The sequence below is a fragment of the Pan paniscus genome, chromosome 13 (assembly GCF_029289425.2).
Source record: "Pan paniscus chromosome 13, NHGRI_mPanPan1-v2.0_pri, whole genome shotgun sequence".
NCBI classification, from domain to species: Eukaryota; Metazoa; Chordata; class Mammalia; order Primates; family Hominidae; genus Pan; species Pan paniscus.
The window spans coordinates 37,864,413-37,889,979 of NC_073262.2; the positions used below are offsets into that span (position 1 = coordinate 37,864,413).

The window sequence follows — 25,567 nt, forward strand, 5'->3', positions numbered from 1 at the left end:
GCTGGGAAAACTGGCTAGCCATATGTAGAAAGCTGAAACTGGATCCCTTCCTTACACCTTATACAAAAATTAATTCAAGATGGATTAAAGACTTAAATGTTAGACCTAAAACCATAAAAACCCTAGAAGAAAACCTAGGCAATACTTAGGCAATACCATTCAGGACATAGGCAACACCTAAAACCTAGGCAATACCATTCAGGACATAGGCACAGGCAAGGACTTCATGTCTAAAACACCAAAAGCAATGGCAACAAAAGCCAAAATTGACAAATGGGACCTAATTAAACTAAAGAGCTTCTGCACAGCAAAAGTAACTACCATCAGAGTGAACAGGCAACCTACAAAATGGGAGAAAATTTTTGCAGTCTACTCATCTGACAAAGGGCTAATATCCAGAATCTACAATGAACTCAAACAAATTTACAAGAAAAAAACAAACAACCCCATCAAAAAGTGGGCAAAGGATATGAACAGACACTTCTCAAAAGAAGACATTAATGCAGCAAAAGAGACATGAAAAAATGCTCATCATCACTGGCCATCAGAGAAATGCAAATCAAAACCACAACACCATCTCACACCAGTTAGAATGGTGATCATTAAACAGTCAGGAAACCATACGTGCTAGAGAGGATGTGGAGAAACAGGAATACTTTTACACTGTTGCTGGGACTGTAAACTAGTTCAACCATTGTGGAAGTCAGTGTAGCGATTCCTCAGGGATCTAGAACTAGAAATACCACTTGACCCAGCCATTCCATTACTGGGTATATACCCAAAGGATTATAAATCATGCTGCTATAAAGACACATGCACACGTATGTTTATAGCGGCACTATTCACAATAACAAAGACTTGGAACTAACCTAAATGTCCAACAACGATAGATTGGATTAAGAAAATGTGGCACATATACACTTTGGAATACTATGCAGCCATAAAAAATGATGACTTCATGTCCTTTGTAGGGACATAGATGAAACTGGAAACCATCATTCTCAGCAAACTATCGCAAGGACAAAAAACCAAACACCGCATGTTCTCACGCATAGGTGGGAATTGAACAATGAGAACACATGCACACAGGAAGGGGAACATCATACACCGAGGACTGTTGTGGGGTGGGGGACGGGGGGAGGGATAGCATTAGGAGATATACCTAATGCTAAATGACGAGTTAATGGGTGCAGCACACCAACATGGCACATGTATACATATGTAGCAAACCTGCACATTGTGCACATGTATCCTAAAACTTAAAGTATAATAATAATAAAATTAAAAAATAATAATAATAAAAAATTTAAAAAAAGAGAATTTGGCAATATTTAACACAACTTGTATGCATTTATCCTGTTATCCAACAATCACATTTCTATGAATTTATCCTGAAAATATACCTCCAAAAATACAAAAATACAAGTGCAGTAGATTGTACATTGAAAAATTGCTTATAATTATAAATTATTAAAAACTACCTAAATGTCCAAGTATAGGAATTTGTTCAAATAAACTATGACTGCACACACACAATGAAGTACTATGCAACTGTAAAAAAAGAATGAAAAAGACCTTGAATAACTAATATGAACTAATTCCTAGGAAATGTTAAGTGAAAAAAAATTCAAAAGAGATTATATAACTTGCTACCTTTTGTGTAAGAAATAAGGAGAAATAGAAAGATACAAACAAGCACAAAGTACAAAATGGAAAATAAGGAAGTTGGTTATCTGCAAGCAGTAGAGGACATGGGATTAGTGACATTCCTCTAACTATGCATATTTTTTATTTTTAGAAACATGTTAATGTTCAATATGTACAAAAATAAAATTAAATCAATATGGATGAGGAGGTGGAAATAAAATCTCTCTAACTGGAAAATAATCCTCCATTCCCACCAACACAACAACAAAACAACTACATATATATTTCCACAGATATATAGTTATATATGTTATATATAGTTATATATATGTTTTATATGTATAGTTATATATTTTATATGTAATATATGTTTACAGTAGAAATCATATAAATATATACATTTCTACTACTTTCAAAGAACAAATTATGAAAAAGACATGTTGTTTGGGGACTTATTTTTATTTATGTTTAAGGAGGAATAGCAATGTAAAATTTAAATCTCCTTTAACAGTAGATACAAAAAACAAGGGAACAATGAGGAGTGAGCTTTAGAGATGATGGCTTTTTAAAAAATCGTCTTAAAATTTATTATCCTTCAGTCACTCCTTAATGAGGAAGTCACAGTGCATTCATTTAACTAAAGTGTTCTGAGAATTGAAAGATGGTTAACATGTACCAAATAATCATAGCTCTTAAAAGGATGCCCAAACCAAATGTTCCTCTCTATCAAAGTAAAAGTAAAACCCAGTGATATGATTTTTATTCACCCAAACAATAAGTATGAATCACTTTCCTATTTATATAAACAGTCTTCCTAGTCTATAGCTCAGATATTTTAATTCAGATGTACTTTTACTCCAAAAAAATAAAAAGGAAACAAGGTGAAACAAAAACAAAAATAAAAACTGAAGAGAGAAGACTATTGCATTTCACAAGTTAAGGTATTATAAAAAGTCAATAATAGCATCGTTGATATATGAGAAAGAATGATGAACAGACTATATGACAGCTATTTTTAAATGTAATAATGGAACCTCAGAGAAACTCCTGTCAAAATGAAAGAGAAAAATTAGGACGTGCACTGAGACAAGTAAAAGCAAAAGATCTTTAAGCACAAGAAGCAAATCAATGATGAGAGAGCAGAGTAGCAGCAAGAATAATACAACTGCCTACCACATTGCAAATATAACTGTGAAAAGAAAATCGTTTGAGGCGATTATCAAAAGTCAGAGCAATCAATGAGATAGCTAGTAAAGGGCATTAATTAAAGCTCTGTCGTGTCCTAGATTGATAAAGTGACTTTCAGCAAGTCACAAACAGGAGTTTACATTATAGAAGTAAAGACAAGCTCTTCCTGTTCCAAATGACATAATAACCAACAGTAGCCATAATCAAAACAGAGGAAACAGAATGCCACTTGTCCCTACAGTGTCACAGATACTACCAAAAGGAAACAGATCCGAAGTTAGGCATATGAACAGAGTAAAAGGAATCTGCACTTTAGAACAAATTATAATAATTTTAGGGAAACCTATAGTTCATCCTAGAAGTCAATAAGTATACACAGGTATTAATGATTTTCTGAAAGCATCAAATACACACACGAAAAATGTCACTTTTCAGAGATTAATTTGAGCCTTTTAGCAAAAAAATCCTGGTAGAGTATGCCAACATAGCTCATCAAGTTGGACAGAAATGAGACAGCAATGTCAACTATGTGATCACGTAACTGTCAAGAGTTAACATTTTTGTTTTTGGCAATGAAAGTTACAGAAGTAGAAATGTCCTCATCTAACATGATTATTTTTCTAAAACCTAATTATTTTATGATAATATATGAACCATTTCATAGTCATTTGAAGACTAAATGAGAGTTATAGATTTCATGACATGATAATTCAAAGAAAAATGCTTTGGTTCAATATGCTGTCTAGAACTCAAAAGAGATAATGGTGACTTCTGCTTTCCACTCTGGCATGTAAGGAACTTCAAAGTTGTCACTCTTTCCTCACAATAAGAAAAAAGCTAAACAATCTGAAAATCAATAACCCTTCTTAGATCCATCAGAGAATCGAAGTCATAGAGAAAATGGCTGCCTCCAAAGTAGGCAAGGCATATACAAAGAATCACAACATAGCAGAGGAAAGCCAGGAGAAGAAACCACTACTAGAACCAGGACCAGAGTAGAAAAACTTTAACTATGATTGACAACTTACTGGAGGCTCAGTGTCTACAGTCTTTATAGTTAAAAACTTTAAGGGAGCCCAGTTCTAGTGGGGACCCTATACTTTTGTGAGTATACCTTCAGTAGCCCTGCCAGGTTCTCACAGTGAAGATAAGAAAAAATTTTCTTCATGTTTCAGCAGGGGAAAGGAAAAGTAGGCATTTTGAAAGACATCAAGAGAATTCTGTTTTTCTTAGTTCTGCCCTCACAGGAAACTATCTTAGGAAAGCCTAACAAACTAGGGTTTTACCAGACTCTGATATAAAAGAAGGCATATACCCTTCTAGCCTTCCTGTCTTACCTGAGTTGGGAGTGAAAATAGGAAGAGACTGAGAAGAATTTGTGAAGGTCTTAACAAACAGGCTTAATAGGCTTAACAAAATATGAGAATCTAATCATGGGACAAAAGACTCTTTCCCTGACTCCTGAAACTTAGCAATCATGAATAGGGCTCCTGAATAATATTAGGGGGTTACAATGGAAAAAATTGCTTGTTTCAGACCTTATTTAGAAAGAAGTCTCTAAGAAAACCCAAAGACAACAGAAAAGAAAAAATACAACAGAAAATGAACAAAAACAAGGACACCAAAGGAGATTTTTTGCCCCTGACACCTACAACTATAGCAAACACAGTGTACCTCCAAGTCAGGTAAATATAACAACCTCACACTAAAGGTCTAATTACCCCCGTTCCATTTGCCTGGTACATCATGTCCAGCTTTCAACAAAACATTACACAGCACACTAAAAGACAAAAAGCATAGTTTGAAAAGCTAAAGCAAACATCCAAATGAGATTCAGATATGGCAGAGATTTTAGCATTATCAGACTGGAAATGTAGCACAACTGTGATTAACATACTAAAGGTTCTAGTGAAAAAGTAGACAATGTGCAAGAACAAATGGGTATTGTAAGCAGTGAGATGGAAACCCTAACAAAGAATCTAAAGAAAATGACAGAAATCAAAAACATCGTAAAGTACTGAAAAGTACCTTTGATAGGCTCATCAACAGACTGGACGGAGTCTAGGAAATCAGTGAGCTTGATGAAATGTCAATAGCAACTTCTAAAACTGAAATTCAAAGAGGATTAAAAAAGACTGAAAAGACTATCCAAGAACTATGGGTAGGACTACAAATGATGTAGCTACACGTAATAGAAATATCAGTAGGAAAATAAAGAGAGAAAATAACAGAAGAGATGTTTAAAGTAATAATGGCTAAGAATTTTCCAAAATTTATGGCAGACACCAAATCATAGATCCCAGTAGCTCAGGGAAAATCCAAGCAAGGCAAATACCAAAAATATCCACATCCAAGCATACCATATTTGAACTGCAGAACATCAAAGACAAAGAAAAAAATTATTTCAAGAAGCCAGAGGGAGAAAAACACACCTTACCTATAGAGAAGGAAGGATAAAGTTACATTAGACTTCTGTTCACAAACTATGCAAGCAAGATCATGTGCTATTGAAAGCAAAAACCTAGCCAGGTGCAGTGGCTCACGCCTGTAATCTCAGCACTTTGGGAGGCCGAGGTGGGCAGATTATTTAAGGTCAGGAGTTCGAGACCAGCCTGACCAACATGGTGAAACCTCGTCTCTACTAAAAATACAAAAAAATTAGCCAGACATGGTGGCACATGACTGTAGTCCCAGCTACTCAGAAGTCTGAGGCAGGAGAATTCCTTGAACCTGGGAGACAGAAGTTGCAGTGAGCCAAGATTATGCCACCACACTCCAGCCTGGGAGACAGAGCCAGACTCTGTCTCAAAAAAAAAAAAGTAAAAACTCATCAACCTAAATTCTACATCCAATGAAATTATACTTCAAAAATAAAGGAGAAATAAAGATTTTCTCATATAAAAATTGAGGAATAGACTTGCTTTGAAAAAAATGTATTAAAAGAAGCTTCAGAGAGGAGGAAAATTATATAGGTTAGAAACTCAGATCTACGAAAACAAAAACTGCCAATTGGAGAAGGAATTAAGGAAAATAAAATGTCATTTATTTTTCATATGCAAATTGATCTAACAATAATAATCTGTTCAAATAATAGCAACAATGTATTTGGCAATTATAGGTTATATATATGTGAAATAAATTACAGCTATGATGCAAGGGATGGGAGAGAGCAATTCAGAATACTCCGTTATAGGATACTTACACTGCCTGTGAAGTGTATATAGTGTTATTTGAAAGTGGGCTTTGGTTAATTGTAAATGTACATTGCAAATTCTAAGAAAACCATAAAAAATGTTTAAGATATGTATAACTGATATGCTAAGAAAGAAGAAAAAATCAAACAACATAAAATGTTCCATTAAAATCAGAGAGGACAGAGGAAGAGAGGAAATAAATAAGTGAAATGAAAACTGAAAGCCTTTCCTTTAAGATCTTGAAAACAACAAGGATGCCCAATGCCACCACTGCTATTTAACACAGGACTGAAAGTCTTGGAGCAATCAGACAAGAGAAAAAAATAAAGGACAACCGAGAAAGGAAGAAGTCAAATTATCCTTGTTTGCAGATAACATAATCTTATATTTGGAAAAACTGAAAAAATCCACAAAAATTATTAAAACTGATATATTTAGTAAAGTTACAGGATACGAAATCAACATATAAAAATCAGTAGCATTTTATATGACAACAGCTAACAATCTTAAAAAGAAATGAAAAAGTAATCCCACTGACAATTGCTACAAATAAAATAAAATACATAGGAATAAACTTAAATAAGTGAAAGATCTCTACAATGAAAACTATAAAACACCAAAGGAGAAAATTGAAGAGGGCACAAAAAATGGAAAAATAATCCTTGTTCATGGATTGGAAGAGTCAATATTGTTAAAATGTCTCTATTACTCAAAGTAATCTATAGATTTAGTGCAATCCCTATGAAAATATCAATAACATTTTTCACAGAAATAGCAAAAACAATCTGAAAACTCATATGGAACCATAAAAGACCCAGAATAGGCAAAACTAACCTGAAAAAACAACAACAACAACAACAACAAAAAAAACTGGAGGAATCACATTACCTGACTTCAAGTTATACTACAGAACTACAGTAAACAAAACAGTATGGTACTGCCACAAAAGCAGACATACACATCACTGGAACAGAGTAGAGAACCCAGAAATAAACCCATACATCTACAATGAATTCATTTTTGACAAAGGTATCAAGAACATGCACTGAGGAAAGGACAGTCTCTTCAATAAATTGTGCTAGGAAAACTGGATATCCCTACGCAGAAGAATGAAACTAGACCCCTATGTCTCACCATACAAAAAAATCAAATAAAAATTAAAGAATTAAACCCAAGACCTCAAACTATGAAATGACTGCAAAAAGAATAAAAAAAAACACTGAGGAAACTCTTCAAACATTGAAATGGGCAAAGATTCTTGAATAATAAAACACAGGCAATCAAAGAGAAGATGGACAAATTATATCACATCAAGTTAAAAAGCCTCTGTACAGCAAAGGAAACAATCAACAAACTGATGAGAAAATCCACAGGATAAGAGAAATTTTTTGCAAACTACCAGTCTAACAAGGGATTAATAACCAGATTACATAAGAAGCTCAAACAACTCAATAGGAAAAAATATAATAATACAATTTAAAAATGAGCAAAAGGTCTTAATAGACATTTCTCAAAAGAATACATAGAAATGACAAACAGGCATATGAAAAGGTGCTCAGCATCACTGATCATCAGAGAAATGCAAATCAAAATTAAAATGAGATATCATCTCATCCCAGTTAAAATGAGTTTTATACAAATGACAAGCAATAACAAATGCTGGTGAGGATGTGGAGAAAAGGGAATCACTGTACACTGTTGGTTGGAACATAGTACAACCACTATGGAGAACAGTTTAGAGGCTCCTCGAAAAACTAAAAATAGACCTACCGTACTATCTAGCAATCCCACTGCTATGGACACAAAAGAAAGGAAATCAGTACATAAAAGAGATAGCTGAACTCCCATATTTACTGTAGCACTGTCCACAATAGTCAAGATTTGGAAGCAACCCAAGTGTCCATCAACAAATGAATAAAGAAAATGTGGTACATATACACAATGGAGTCCTAGTCAGCTATAAAAACAAATGAGATCCTGTCATCTGCACCAACATGGATGGAACTGGAAGTTGTTAAGTTAAATGGCCAGGCACAGACAGACGAGCTTTGCATGTTCTCACTTACCTGTGACAACTAAAAATTAAAACAATTGAACTCATGGAGCTAGAGAATAGAGGCTGGTTTCCAGAGTCTGGGAAGAGTAGTGGTGATTGGGGAAAATGGAGATTAATGGGCACACACTAACAGTTAGAAAGAATGAATACAACCTAGTAATCGCTAGCAAAACACAGTGATATAGTAAAAAATAATTTAATTGTGCATTTTAAAATAGCTGAGTATAACTGGATTGTTTATCACACAAAGGATAAATGCTTGAGGTGATAAATACTCCATTTACCCTGATATGATTATAATGCATTGCATGCTTGTATCAAAATATCTCATGTAACCCATAAATATATACACCTACTATGCACCTACAAAAGCTAAAAATTAAATAAAAAATAATAAATTAAAATTAAAAAGGAGCAAAGAACAAGGACAATAAATGAAAAATAATGACCACAGTAAATATTAATACAATTGTATTGATGATCACTATAAGCATAAATGGTCTAAATACACTAATTAAAAGACAGACTGTCAGAGTGAATAATAAACAGCATCCAATTATATGTTATCTACAAGACAGATGAATACACTTTTTGTCAGTAAGCATAGATATACTATGCTAGCATTAATCAAAAAAAGGTGGAGTAGGTATCATAATTCCAGACAATGGAGAATTTAGAGCAAAGAAAATTGTCAGGGATTAAGGTGGGGGTGGGCATTACATAATAATAAAGAGATTATTTCTCCAATAAGATATAGCAGTCATTAATATGTATTATCTAACAACAGAGTGTCAAAATCTATGAGGCAAAGTCTGTTATAACTGCAAATAGACAAAATTTGTATGGTTTTTGGAGACCTCAACACTCCTCTCTAGTAATCGACAGATCCATCAGGAATAACATCAGTAAGAACATAGTTGAACTGAACAGCACCATCAATCAACTGGATATAATTGACATTTATAGAATATTTTATCCAACTACAGCAGAGTACACACATTCTTCTCGAGTTCACGTAAAATATTCAAGATAAGCCATATTTCTGGGCCATGAAACACACCTTAACAAATCTAAAAGAATAGAAATCATACAACATATGCTCCCAGGACACAATGGAATTAAACTAAAATTAATAACAAAATAGAGAACCCCAAAATATATAGAGATTAAACAAGACACTCTTAAATAACACATGGATCAAGAAAATCTCAAGAGAAATGCAAAAATATTTAGAACTACATGAAAATAATGCAAATTATCAGAATTTGTGGAACAAAGAGAAAGGGCTTGAGGAAATTGAATGCATCTAATAGTAAAGAAGAGAGATCTCAAATGAGTAACCTAAGTTTCCACCTTAGGAAACTAGAAAAAGAAGAGCAATTAAATCTAAAGTAAGCAGAAGAAAGGAAATAATAAAATCAGAGTCAAAATCAATGAAATTAGAAAAAAAATCAGTAGAAAAAAATCAACAAAACCAAAAGCTGGTTTTTAAAAGCACTGATAAAATTAATGAACCTCTAGCCAGGTTAGGAAAAAAAAGAGAGGATACAAATTATTAATACTGGAAACGTAAGAAGGGTAATCATTAATAATCCCATAGCTATTAAAAGGAAAAAGGGATATTATGAACAACTCTATGTCCCTAAATTTGATAATCTAGATGAAATGAGCCAATTCCTTGAAAGACAAAATCTAGCAAAACACACAAAGAGAAATCAATGATACGAATAGTCCTAAATCTGTTAAAAGAAATTAAACCAGTATTTAGTAACTTTCCAAATCAGAAAGCATGAGGTCCAGAGGGTTCACTACCAAACATACAAGGGAAAATTATACCAATTCTCAACAATTTCTTTCAGAAAATGAAAGCACAGAAAATACTTTCCAATTCATTTGAAGAGGGCAGCATTACCCTAACATCACAATAAAGACATTACAAGTAAGGACAACAAAGATCAACATTTCTCATAAACATACATGGAATAAGTCTCAAAAAAATACTAGCAAGTCAAATCCAACACTATATAAAAGGAATTTACGTCGCAGCTAAGTGGGATTTTTTCCACATACACAAGGCTGGTTCAACATTTGAAAATCAATTAATGTAATCCATAACATAAACAGGCTAATGAACAAAAATCATATAATCAGATCAACAGATGCAGAAAAATATTTAACAAAATCTAATGATTATTTATAAGGAAAATTCTCAGAAAACTAAGAATGAAGGGGAACTTCCTTGACTTGATCAAAACACCTACAAAAAAAAAAAAACCTATAGCTAACAAAACACTTAATAGTGACAGCATAGATTTCTTTCCCAGTACAAAAAAAAAGAATGTCCTTTCTCATCACTCCTGTATAACATTGTACTGGAAGTTTTGGCTAATGAAGACAAGAAAATAAAATAAAGAAAACATATTCAGATTGGAAAGAAAGCAATAATTTTTCCTTTTTTTTTTTTTTGCAGATGACATGCTGACATGCTTATTTATGTAAGTAATCTCAAAAAATCAACAACTACAGCAATGAAAATCTCTGGATAATAAGTGACTATAACAAAGTTGCAGGATGCAAGGTTAATATAAAAAGTTAACGGTTTTCTTGTTATACCAGCAATGCACAATTGGAATATGAAATTAAAAACACAATACCATTTATGTTAGCACCAAAAAAGGTAAATTTATATAAATCTGACATAATATGTACAAGATATATTTTTTAAAAAACCCTCCAAGACCCTGACAAAATAAACAAGAATTAAATAAATGGAGAGATATCCTATGAACCAGAATAGGATGACTCAGTATTATCAATATATTAGTTCTTCCCAAATTGATCTTACATTACATGCAATCCCAATCAAAATCTTGGAAAGTTATTTTGTGGATATCAAAAAGTAGTTCCAAAGTTTATATGAAAAAGCAAAAGATTCAGAGCAGCCAACACATAGGAAGAAAAAAATTAGGAAGACTGACACTTCTCTGCTTTACAATTTACTATAAAACTACATTACTCATAACATTGTGTTACTAACAAATAATAGATAGTAAAATAGAATAAAAATTAAAGGCATAGAACAGACTCATACCAACATAGTCAACTGATCTTTGTCAAAAAAGCGTAGGTAACTCAATAGAGAGAAGATATTCTTTACAATAAATGGTGCTGGAACAACTGAACATATAATAATCTTTTTAAAAAAGAATGCAGACATAGACCGTATACCTTTCACCAAAAAACTTCAAAATGAATGATAGATCTAAATATAATAAACAAAATTATGCAACTCATAGAAGAAAATATAAGGGAAAAATTCAGTTGACTTTGGGTTTAGTGATATTTTTAAACAACACCAAAAAAAAAGATCCTTGAAAAAATATTGAGAAGTTGGACTTCATTAAAATTAAAAATATTTTCTCTGTGAACAAAACCATCAAGAAAATGAAAACACAAATCATAGACTGTCAAAAATATTTGCAAAAGACATATCTGATAAAAGACTTGTATCCAAAATATACAAGTAACTCTTAAAATTCAACAATAAGAAAACAAACAACTCAATTAAAAAATACACAAAACATCTGAATAGACAACTTATCAAATAATATATACAGATGGCAAGCAAGTGTATGAAAAGATGTTCAGCATCATGTCATTAAGGAATTGCAATTTAAAACAATGAGATACCATTACACACCTATTCGAATGGCAAAACTCCAAAATACTGACAACAAATCCCAGTGATGTGACAAAATAGAACTTCCACTAATTGCTGGTGGCATTGCAAAGTGGCACAGCCATTCTGGAAGACAGCTGGGCAGTTTCTTACAAAACTAAACATACTCTTGCTATACCATACAGCAATTGCACTACTTGATATTAACCCAAATGACTTGAAAACCTATGGTCACAAAAAATTACACACATAAACTTTTATAGCAGCTTTATTCAAAATTGCCAAAACTTGATAGCAACCAAGATGTACTTCAGTACGTGAATGAACAAACTATAGTACCACAAAATGGAATATTATTCAGTGATAAAAAGAAATAAGCTACCAAGTCACAAACAGACATGGATGGAGCAAACTTAAATGCATATTGCAAAGTGAACTAAGTCAACCAGAAAAAGCTACATATATAATTCTAACTATATAACATTTTTTAAAAAGGCAAAACTTTGGGGACAGTCAGTAAAATGGTGAGTAGTTGCCAGGGGTTCTCAGGGAGAGAGGGAAGGATGAGTAAATAGAGTACAAGGGATACTTAGGGGAGTAAAACTACTCTATATGATACTGTAATGGTGGATCCATGTCATTATTCATTTGTCAAACCAATAGAATGTACATACAAAGGGTGAATCCTAATGTAAACTATAGTCTTTATTAATAGTAATGTATCAATATTAGCTCATCAATTGTAACCAATGTACCTGCTGCACACTGAATTGTGTTCCTCCAAAATTCAAATGTTGAAACTCTAACCTCCATTTTGAATATGGGAACTTTCTAATGTAATCAGGTCATGAGAGTGGAGCCCTTGTGATAGGATTGGTGCCCTTATAAGAAGAGACACAGAGTGCTCTCTTTTTTTCTCTCTCTCCCCCACCATGTGAGGACACAGCAAGAAGATGGCCATCTTTAAGACAAGAAGACAACCTTCATCACGAACTAAATCAAGACACACCTTGAATTTGGACTTTCCAGCCTCCAGAACTGTGGAAATAAATTTCTCATTTAAATTCCCAAACTATGGTATTTATTTTTATAACAGTTAGTATTCGGCAATTCAAGCTGCTATAACAAAGTACCAGAAGCTGGAAGGCTTAAAAAACAACAGAAATCTATTTCTCACAGTTCTAGAGGCTGGAAGTCTGAGACCAGGGTACCAGCATAGTCACATTCTGGTGGGTTCTCTCTTCTGGCTTGCAGACTGCTGACTTCACATTGTATCCTCAAATGGCAGAAAAAGAGTGAGAGGAAGCTCTCATGGCGCACTAATCCCATCTATGAGAACTGCATCATCACGACATAATTACCTCCCAAAGGCCCCATGCCTCCTAAAAACATTACACTCATGGTTAGAATTTTGATACATAAATTTGGGGAGGGGAACACAATTTGAACTGTGTTATGCACTCAATGTTTGTGTATGTAACTATGAAATGTTTGTTTATGAAACTATCACATGAATGCAAGATGTTAATAATAGGAAAAAACTATATGTTGGAGACAGGGAGTATACAGGAACTCAGTACTTTCACTCACTTTTTCTGAAAACTTAAAAATTGATCTGAAAAATCAAGTCTACTAAAAAAAGAAAAACACTGCAAAAATGCACAAACAAAATGAAAAGATTCTATGTAATGCTCACTTCAGCAATACAGTATGGAATATTAAGAAAACAATGTATTTACACAACCCCACACACATTCAAACAAATTGCATGAATCTTTTGCTTAATCTGGACTTCAAAGAAGTAGGCAATAAAAAGCTGCAAATCATTCTTCAATGGACTTGCCAATTTCATATGGCATAAATCAGAACGAAGCATCAAGGATAAAATATACTCATTTGTGAAGTCAAATGGAAAAAAAAACAATCATCACATTACTTTGTTCATAAACAACAGTGGTAGTCTTCTGGGCATCTCCTGGTCAGCTGTGGATCCCAAGAAGGCAGCAACTGATGAGAATGATTAATTCTAAAGACAAGCATTATGTTGTTTGGTAATTTAAGTACTATTGAAAGGCATCTTAATTTGGAAGAAACTTAGTAATACACAAATGCTTCATTTAAGACCCTCTGGGGTAAAATTAAACAAATACTACTTTCAATATATTTCTGTGAGTTTATGTCATGATGTTTTAGACTACAATTTAAAATAAAACAAGCATAAATTTGAAACCTAAGCTGTTGCTTTAATAGTTTATTTCTTCTCCAGTAGGTCATTCTAATTACTGCTTGTGCAAGTTAATACCTTTATCAAAATAATGCCAAAGAAAGCACTCTTGGAACAACTTTTCAGTATTATTGCTAGTATAAAAAATGTACAACACAGATGTCAAAGAATGTTGATAACAGTGAAAACAAAAGTAAACAAATAAAAACAAAAATAAAATTTTAAAGGACAAATGTTCTGAAAAACAAAAATATTTACATAATTCATATCCCACATTTGAAATTGAACCTGAATTTTTATCATTATGAGAAGCCCCTTAGTCTTCTATCACTGTTGTAATGGCAGATCTATTTTTATACTAGTTACTGTCTTGATAAAATGTGGAAATATATGACTTATCCTATATATATAATTGCATTACTAATCACACAAGAATGCTAGAACACTGCTTGGTCTAAACTATGCAATTTTGAAAACCTCCCAGTGAAATTAAAAATTTCTTACATGAAACTTCTAAAAACCTAAATTATAAACCTCGTTGCCATTTTCGCTTTGTAGAAAATCATAAAGAAGCTTTATAAAGTTGCACTATAAAATATTTTAGGTGAATCAAATTCAAGCATCAAAGGTCTCCTACCTTAACATAGCATTTTGTCCATCACTTCTTGTACACGAAACCTGCCGGGTTTGATAACCTATCTCTATTGCCCAAGACTTCGAATGATGATGTGCTTTGTAACTTTGATGCTTAAAGGTGACTCGCTCATTTGAATCAGAGTTAAAATCCAGAACAGTTCTTCCGCTTGGATTAATTTCTTTAAGATGAGGCAGTCTGCATTTACTCCATGGTCCAACCTTAAGGCTAAATGTATATTCCTCTTCCCCAAGAGGACAGGAAATGGAAGCATCACAGGCTCTTGACTCAGTCAGATTTGGACATTGCAAACCACCAAAGAGAGGGGGAGCTATGACCGCGCGAGTTCTATGCTGCAATTTCTTCCCACATCCCTTGCTACAGTTGGACCATGGTAAGAACTCAGATACTACACAATCCCGGGGACAAGGAATGAGGCAAGCCTGTTCTGTAGGAGGCTGAGGGGCAAAGTGTTCGCATATTTCATTTGCAACCACAGTTCGGTTCAGCTTCTGAATGCAGCGCACCATCCGGTGCTGCAGTCCATGCTGAGCCGTCACACACTCTGCAATCCGAGGCTTGACTTCACCGCGAGCGTAAGGAACAAGCACACAGTGGTGCCAGTCAGAAACCTCCCACTGAAAGAGGTCACTGTGCCAGTCACAGACTCGGAAACAACTTCTTTCCTTTGGAGGCCTGTTGCTCTCACCACAGTTAGACAGGTGACTCGTCCACCCGTCAACATGAAAACACCACACTGCCCGACTCTGGACTCCTCCGGGACCACAGTCTCCTGTACACCTTCCCCAGGGACCTACAGGCAGAAAAACAAGGATGTTAATTACTCAGAGATTACATTCAGCAATTCACAGGTAAGTAGATGTCAATTAACACACTTTCCAACACAAGCAGTATGAAATTAGGAATTTTGGTGGAACAGAGACAACATAATTTAGTGGTTCAGAATATGGACACTCTTGTTGAAATAAGCATTCCATCAGTAATGTAAACTTGGATGAATTATTTCAACTTTCTAAGCCTTAGAAAGTTCCTCACCTATATAAGGTAGAAGATAATAAAAGCACGGACTTGTAGAATTGCTCTGAAGATAAATGATACAATGTGTCAAGTAGACAATACAAATTTAATAAATGATTGGTACCATTATAACTACTACGTTCCAAAGCCTATACATCTAACTCAATATTAATACTTTCCACTGAGGTGGTGTTTCATTCAAAAGAAAAGCCCTAAAGCCAGGATTTTAATAAAGTAGAATTTTTCATATTTCCAGTCTTTCAGCTCAAACTCTAAGAAGCTCAGAAGAGAGATATGTTTAACACCCTAAGTTGCCAAAGTATCCTATTTTCATTTTCAAAATAATTGTCCTCAGTTTTGGTTAGTACTTGCAGAGAGAATTGCATGAAAATAACAATGGGGTGCAGGGGAAAGGTAAGGTAATAAGAGAAGCAGCAGCACTGAATTGTCTCTGGAAATTGTGCCCCTAGAATCCTTGAAGTGTACTCATTTTGATTTCTGATGGGTACTGACTCCAGGTAAAGTTTCCAACATTAGCTTGTAATATGCCAGATCTTTTAATTAACTAATTCATTTGTGTAGGTAAGAGTCCAAGAAATGGACAGATGAGGGAGCTGCCCATTGACGTTTATCATATTTTTTGCATCTCATCTACAGACATACCAGCAGGCCTTATCCAGAAAGTTGGTATCTTTTCACAAGGACAGTAAGTAATCACATTTTGTGTCAACAACAATGAAAAAAATAGTTTCTTCTCTTTCATTTTATTTAAATACGTAATCTGAACCTGTTGGTGGGAGTGTAAATTAGTTCAACCATAGTGAAAGACAGTGTGGTGATTCCTCAAGGATCTAGAACCAGAAATACCATTCAACCCAGCAATCTCATTACTGGGTATAAAGGATTGATCCCAAAGGATTATAAATCATTCTACTGTAAAGACACATGCACACGTATGTTTATTGCAGCACTATTCACAATAGCAAAGACTTGGAACCAACCCAAATGCCCATCAATTATAGACCGGATAAAGAAAATGTGGCACACGTACACCATGGAATACTATGCAGCCATAAAAAAGAATGAGTTCATGTCCTTCACAGGGACGTGGATGAAGCTGGAAACCATCATCCTCAGCAAACGAACACAGGAATAGAAAACCAAACACTGCATGTTCTCACTCATAAGTGGGAGTTGAACAATGAGAACACATGGACACAGGGAGGGGAATATCACCCACCAGGGCCTGTCGGGGTATGGGGGGCAAGGGTGGGGAGAGCATTAAGACGAATACCTAATGCATGCGGGTCTTAAAACCTAGATGACGGGTTGACAGGTGCAGCAAACCACCATGGCACATGTATACCTATGTAACAAACCTGCATGTTCAGCCCACATATCCCAGAACTTAAAATTTAAAAAAAAAAAAAAGTTTTATCAGCTTAACTAGGTACCTTTGCCCCTGTCTCAGGACTGTGATGATCATAAGGCACTTCAGACCCTAAGAGGCATATGAATTTACACAAGCTCTCTCTGTTTCCCTGAATCTGACCAGCTGCCCCAAATGATGTTTAATTACTCCATGAAAAATATTTTCATTAGCATCCACTACATTTGTACAAATAGTAGACATGTACGTAGTCACATGCATTTAGGAAGAAACATATACATCCCCAGAGAAGCAGGTTATCTGCACTGGGGCCACACACTAAAATGAGGATCTGTCACTTTAGTAGGACAAAAGGATCTGGTTCTAATGCAACTAGTCATCTCAGTTCTTCCTCACATCCCTGTTCTAGCCATATACACCTGGCATTCTTGGCAATAGCATGTCAATGCCTTCTGCCACTTTGTGAGAGAGATTAACATAGAAAACATACTAGAGACTTCTCTTGCTGAAACAGAACAGGTTTCACTGGAGCAGGTCAGCTTTCATTACCAAAATGCCCCTGAGTTTGCCCACTACCTTCCTCCAGTCTGTTGTCCCAGCACAGACTGCTTATAGTATAGAGAACATGTGTTGAAAATGGCGATCTTAGCATGGGCTGACTTAATCAGCCACCCACAATTCTGGTAATGTAGATTACTCACAATTCTTTACTTTGCAAATTGAGATGTTTCTTGTTACTTGAAAGTGACTGGGAGGCTTTCTCTGTCCTAATGTTCTAGAGAAGTTTCAGTTTAAGTGTTCTATTCATTGTCCATCATGTCAGACCATTCATATAAATTTTTATTATTGCCCCGAAATTCCCACAGTTACTCAGTAAAGGACTATTTCAAAATATATACAAACACAGAAAACTTTAAAATCTAAAATTAATCTTGAATAATATAAAACAGTTATTGGATAAAGTTAAAGGAAATTTTTTTTTGTAGAGCACTGTGGATTTTTAAGTAATGGCTGTCAGTTTATCTCTATTTGATTAGGTATTAAGCATACACAATTTTCCACTCAGGATTTTTTTTGCATGGATTAATGAAAGTAAGATCAGAAAAGTTGGACCTATTTCTGATCAATCTTCAAAAGTTAATATTACACTTAATTCATTTAGAATATCTGGCCAAGTAACTCTTGTCTTTACTTTTAAAGCATTTGACTATGACATTCTCTTATTTTTTTTTATTATAAATTCTCCACTTTCAAAATAAGCTATCTCTTTTTTGGTTATTTGAAATCATTACTATTTTAAACTTTAGAAATATTATTCTTCCCTTAGATTTCATCTCCTCTTTCTTTACAGAATTTTTCCAAATAATTCCTTAGCCTTTTGGCTAAGATCAAATGAAGAATTTTATCAAGCAGCAAAATTTTTTCTGCATCATTGGAGGAAAAAAGGATAACTATTAAGTAATTAAAATTGCTATATTTGAAGATGTTTCTTAGCTTAGCCATGATCTCCTATTTGGATGTGAGTTAATTTTGGATTAACTCATATCCAATATTAACTCTAAAAATTATCCAAAGGAATATTAAGCTATATTAATTTTGGATATGAGTTAATTCAATATTATGCTATATATGTTAACATTCATTTGGGTATGAGTAGAACAGGTAATGAAGGCAGTATGTAAACAATTACTCCCCACTCCTTGGCCTGGAAATTTAGGATACTGGCTCTTGTGAGGTAAGACACATGCATGTTAATAAACCTTGGTCAGGACATTTAGAAAGGCAGAGTCAAACTAGAATAGTTCCTCCTTATATTAAAGCAAACTTTGAGGACAACCAAAAAACATGTAAATAACAAGCAAATGCAAACTGAATTGTGCACACATGGAATAAATGAAAAACAAATTACAAACAAGACATATGAGATGAAGACAAGACCTTTCAGCAATTGACCTATAGCCATTTGCAGTTCTCAGGCATGGAGAGAAAATGTGCTCCATGATTTATTCAGTTGTATTTGGCTATGAACTTTCAATACATACATGAGTGAAAATCACACAGCCCTAAGGGGTTTTGCCATTTCAAAAAATCATGAATATTGAAGTAAAATGTGACTGGCAGTTTGAGAAATCTTACATCTCTTGTCCAAGTTCACAAATAAAAGAAATAATTAAAAATGTAAGCAGTTGCATGAAGAAAGAAGAATATTACCTTTACATTTACTACATACAAAAAAACCTTGCTTTTATTACAATATATATGTATTATATATTAACAGTATTCACAAATAATCTAAAGAAATACATAAGAAACTATGTTTTTAAATGTCAAGAATTTTTATATGCCTAGTGAACAAAAACAGACACCAAGTAATAAAAATAAAACAAAATTTAGAATAATTTAAGTATTAAAAGTTTGACTACTGATGTAATGTAGCTCTAAACTATTAATAAAACTCATGCTGGTTGCTTTCTCAGAAAATACTTCAATGATGTAATGGGGACAGTAGTTCTGTATCTGTTTACTTGGACAAACATTATGTAAAGAGTCATATATCTGCAACTTGCTACCCTTTTTGTGAGAGGAATATAGCTGCTGTTGAATAGTCTAAGTATTTTAAGCCACATCACACATTAACACGTTAAAATTTTGGACTAGAAGTGAATTCTTTGGACTTGGAAGGGTAGCACTGATGAACTCGCAGGTCACTTTCAAATTTAAGGCTCTGTGATTTGTCTTTTTTTCTGCCTGTGTTTTTGCAGGAAATGTAAATATGTGAATGCTGTAATGTGAATGCTAGAAGCAGAAAAGCACAGGCAAATTTTATCCTCTTAATTAAGTCACTCTTAACTGGATTAGTTGGGGGCATGCATCACCGAACATAAATCATCACATTTAAGAAAGCATGCTGGATGCCTGAATTTTAGGTGTGGTGTTCAATAAAATGCCTGAAACAAACGAAAAAGGACGCTCCAGAGGACAAAGAAAATAAGCACACTTTCCATAGCTCTTGCACAGTACTGGTCACTATTTGAAGTGGCAACCCTGATTTAATACCATGCATGCAATAAGAAGAGATGTTTGCTTTATTTTTCATTTTTCCCTGTCACAGCTTTTATTATCCTGACATTGCTTTATTTTTAACTTGGGCAAGGGGTATGGGGAGATGACATGAATAATGATGCAGAGTTTTAGCAACTTAAGCAAACTATTTGTGAATAATTACTAAATCAAAGCACTCATAAACCTCAGAATTACAAAATCGGATTTAAAACAACATTGACTTACTTATAAGATGCTTCACTTCCAATAGGTTAATGTAGTGACTTTTACTTCTCAAAAAGCTACCGCATCAACTACGGAATAATTAAAATAATACCTCTCTTATATAGCAGACATTTATTTAAGAAAGTTCACTTTCTAAAATGCATCTAAGAACCCAAGCAATGAGAAAAAGTGACATCTGAACATTCATTCATTATAACAACAATTATTCATTCTCTGTTACTTGACGAGTAGTGTATTAGATTCTGAGAATACAAAAATAAATAAGGCAGTAAATATCTGTTAATGCTGTGCACGAAGTGTAACACCAATTTACTCCTGAAGAGGGTGTTTGGTCCTTCCTTTAGGCCTATTTACACTTACTTTATACACAGTATTAACAATCTTAATGCTTTTGTTTCCCAGAGCTCACTAGATCTATAGCAGCAAGCCAGAAGTTGAGAGTCAGCCCTGGAGGCAGGCTCACTGATGGAAACAGGAAGGGATGAGAGTTTCCAAGTCTATATTTCTAAATCAATCATGATCATTAATAACTTCCACTAGCAGCAGATGCACAAAGTCACTCAATACTTTCTAAACTAGCAATGAAAACCTGCTCATCAGATATATCCATTACTGAGTTACGCATTGGATAATACTAAATAAAGAAAATACACAAACATACGAGAATTTAAATGAGAGGAAACTTAAGCTCTGTTGCATTTCATTAAAAAATTCCATTTGCACTTTTTGCAACAACAAAACAAATTTCAGTTATATCAAAATCATTTAAAAAATAAAAAACATTCATGGTACACTCATGGCCTGAATATGTGTGTTAAAGTATTCCCATAAATCTCAGAAAAATTCAACAGCAAAAGTAACATATACAACTTCATTTTCACACACTTAAAGATTTACTTATAAAGGTAGTTCATGATTCCATAGCAGACTACCGCAGAGCATTTAGATGGAATATTTATACCTCAAGTAAGCATAAGCTTTGTTGCTAATGTTCCCAGCTCTTTCTGTATGATTGTGTTTTTGTTTGGCACTAATAGCACATTGTAAATCCATTTCATCTTTGTGGACAGATGCCTCTGACTGAAAAGCAAAATGCCTCTGTTACTTACTTTTGATTACAAATTATTACTCGCCAGTGTCTAGAACATCCATTAGAAGTAGCTCGACAGCAAAGCAGATTAGACATGTATTTGAACCACTTATCAGCTAATGCAAACATCACGGAGACAGAAAACCACCTTTTAAAAATTGTTTATCAATATTTCTGGTTTGAATGCTACTTTCTAAAAATTCTAAAGCCTAAAAAAGACTCTCAAACCTCATATATTTCACAGCAATCTGACACAAGTAGGTCTTTAGGATCACTAAAACCTACATCCTGCTAACCTCCTAGAATGTAGGAGTGGCAAGGGAATCTTACAGCCCAGAGTTTTTGCAGGAAAAAGTAAAGCCTAGACAAATTCAGTGACTTGCCCAAGGTCACACAATCATTTGGAGCAAAAATGGGGCTGACAATTTTATTTACACACACCCAATCCAGTAATTTGTAACTCTATATCACGCTGGTTTCTATTAGAACAGTTCTAAGACTGCAAAGGAAGAATAAGGGCTCCATAAATGTTGCAGTCTAAGGTGTGGGTGAGGGAAGAGAGGCCGAAAAATCTCAGCATTAACAAGCAATTTGTTGTTTGTGTTATATAAGTTTATAATGTAATTTCCACTTGTTAATTCTGGTTTTTGGCCTCTGTGACGGTCTGTCACCTGGAGCAGATAGCTGCTCCCAGGGTCCCTTCACTATTTGTTATGTGAAATGAGATCCTTCCTGCCTTTGTTTGCTTGAGAACATCAGTCAAACTGCTGCTCAAGTACATCCAGCAAGATTCAGGGGTTTAGCACGGGAATGAACCCTCAGACAGCAATCAGAAATTATGTGTCCCTAGAATAACAATTACAATAATAGTAATAGGCATGGTTTATTATTTCTGTTTTTGTTTTGAACACCTACTATCATCTTCCCAATACCATATGTGCCTTATTGAAATTGTTCTGCTTTGCAATTGAGGACATCAACGCATGAGATCAAAGAACCCGCACAAGGTAAACAGCTCAGGTGCCCTCTCCAGTTCTATCTTATCCTAAACCTCTTCCACAACAATTGCAATTTAATTATTTGTAGCAATGATATCCCTTGAGCAAATGGGGCTTGCAAAGCCATTGGGTAAAACATATTTAGAAGGGAGTCTGATTTGAGTGCAGCTGGTGTGTGGGGCCGAAGGCCCCGCCACCCGTCTCTTGCCGAAAGCCCGTGTCCCTGTCTCTGTCCAGCTCAATGCCCTGGTTCGAGCGATGGCCTCAAAACTCTTGGGGCTCTGCTACCTGTCAAAAGATATTTATGAAATGTTTTCATCCCATAAATATGGCTTCACTCAACTTTGACTTTACTTACAATAAATGCTTCAGCTAAGCCCTTTGGATTCCCTGGAGAAGTGGAAGAAAATCATTTACTTGGCTGTTTCTCATCAGTTAAATGGAAATGGCAATAAAGAGTAAACCAGAAACAGAGACCAGCTGAATCCCACACAACGTTCTCCTGAAGGACTGTCTCCTTGAGCTTACAGAAAGCCTAGGCATTGACTTCACTCAAGAGGACCAGATATCTGTTTGCTTTGTACTACACAGAAAGCAAACTAGAAGATGTTCTAGGGAGGCTGAAAATTTTAAGCTGCGTCCCTGATCAAAAAAATGAGAATAAAGTTCTGTTTACCCAGTGAATGATCAATACATGCTGAACTTGATAAAGAGGCTTTCTTTTATGTTGTCTACTAGAGATCAAGGCAAGGCAGTAACGTTGGGACTATGCACACAAGCTTTAAAAATACATAAAACAAAAGGGCAGTGAGCATGCAAACATTTCATTTACCATTACGCAACTCAAGAATTAATTTTGCCTGAGATAAAAACTGCACAAGAGCATACCCAAGACAATATTTTCCCTAACTTCAAGAATCAACCACTGTAACAGATACATGGAGTGTATCTGTACCTGAACCCATATCTCTTTCTAGTAGCAGATATTCATATGATATACAAGTGAGAACAAACAAAGTACTGGCTGCATTTTGGTGGACAGAACATTTAGTGCATCTCATTTTTTTTTCAAAGGAATAATTTTTTCTTTTGAAACTGCAATTTTAAGACTGTGAGACTCATGTCTGTAAAATAATTTTCAAGCTAGCATATTTTTTAAAAAAAATCTGAGAAATAGCAGTAACATTGTAACTGAGTAGTTTACTTTCAAAATGCATTATAAAATTTTTTCTTTTCTCCTTTCTTCCCAGTGTGACCATATAACCATGAAACAAACTGTTCTCACTCATAAGTGGGAATTGAACAATGAGAACACATGGACACTGGGAGGGGAACATCACACACCAGGGCCTGTTGGGGGGTGGGGGGCAAGGGGAGGGATAGCATTAGGAGAAATACCTAATGTAGATGACAGGTTGATGGGTGCGGCAAACCACCATGGCATGTGTATACCTGTGTAACAAACCTGCACGTTCTGCATGTGTATCCCAGAACGTAAAGTATATAAAAAAAAAAAAAAAACTGTAGAGACCTTCTTCCTTAGTCTTAAAATATAGTCTTGAGACACTCCAAAACTCCACTCCCTTCCCTTTCTCACCATGTACTCCTTTGCCCTATGCACATTTATCTAGCTGTGTGCTTGTTATCTAATTATGTGTTTACTTAGAAGTTCCAGAGGCTAATCTTGAGACAGCCTCTGTCTCCAAGCCTGGAGACTTAGCTGCAAAATTCCAGAGATTACCTCAAAGCAACAACCTGGCATTGTTGAGATGATGCCAGCCGCACTCCTGGTGGACCATGGCTTGAAATGGCCACTGGAACAAGACACGTGGACCTTGTATTCAGCACCCCTCTTGCATGGCTCCCATTCCAAGTTCCTTTTTTTAGCTCCTCTTCCTAGTTTAAAATTAGAAGCAGTTTCTGGAGGCATAAGCCAGTCACTTCTCCACAGCTAGCTTTAGAAATAAAGTCACTTTCCTTTCACTGCGCTTCATCCTCATTATTGGCTTTTCAAACAGTAAGCACCTGAGCCTGTGCTCGGTTACAACACGGCATAATCACAATATTGTTTTCTATCGAGAATCAACTAAAACACCTATATACCCAGTAGAGTCAAATGGGTATGCTGAAGACTTTCAGGAAGATTTACAAAGATCAGATTCAATCACCCACCAGCTCTGTCTCCTAAACATTATTTCAATCTGCCCCAGTTTCTTCATCCCATTCCACCACCACCTGCAACCTTGGTGCAGACCATTGCTTTCTCTTGCATGGATGAAAGGAGTATCCTCCCATTCTGCCTTCAAGAATCCACTGCTGCACCCCACTCCACCCCTGCTATCAATTCCTTTTCCCTATTGTGGTCCTATAGGACCTAATTATATCTTTTAATAATTCAAATTTCTACCACTTTGGGTGCAGCATGTCATCTGTATATCATTTTCATGTGAAAAGCTCATCAACAGCTTCCTGTTCCTTTCAAAATAAAGAAAAACAATATTATTAACATAACATACAAGTGCCTGCTTGATCAGGCCCATCGTACTCCTTTAGTGTCCTGATTTCCTGGCCCAGCCACCTCCACTCACTGCTCTCTCATCACATTGGCCACCATTTGGTTCCCCCAATAAGCCAAGCTCCTTCCAATACCTGGGCGGCCATATGGACTGTCTTTTAATTTTTTGTTTTTTGTTTTTTGTTATTTTTTGAGATGGAGTTTCACTCTTGTCACCCAGGCTGGAATGCAGTGGCGTGATCTTGGCTCACTGCAAACTCTGCCTCCCAGGTTCAAATGATTCTCCTGCCTCAGCCTCCCAAGTAGCTGGAATTACAAGTGCCCACCACCATGCCCAGCTAATTTTTGTATTTTTAGTAGAGACGGTGTTTCGCCATGTTGGCCAGGCTGCTCTCGAACTCCCGACCTCAGGTGATCTGCCCACGTCGCCTTCCCAAAGTGCTGGGATTACAGTCGTGAGCCACCACACCCGGCTGGGTCTCTTAAACCAAATTATCCGCACTGCCTGCTACAGCCCAGTAACATTCATTCCCACTCACCCTTTAGATCTCAAGGCATATCTGTAGAGAACTCTTCCCTCTGCTCTGATAGTACTTTATTCTCCTACAAAGCATTCACTCTTGCAA

At 35.2% G+C, this 25,567-nt stretch overlaps 1 protein-coding gene across 1 annotated transcript in view; it reads right to left on the reverse strand.

Annotated features, from left to right (window-relative positions):
* THSD7B (thrombospondin type 1 domain containing 7B) overlaps positions 1-25,567 on the reverse strand; it is a 914,353-nt gene that overhangs the window by 610,441 nt on the left and 278,345 nt on the right. Inside the window, exon 3 of the mRNA XM_024927960.4 lies at positions 14,626-15,436. Coding sequence (XP_024783728.3) covers positions 14,626-15,436 — 811 coding nt within the window. The remainder of the gene's footprint in view (positions 1-14,625; positions 15,437-25,567) is intronic.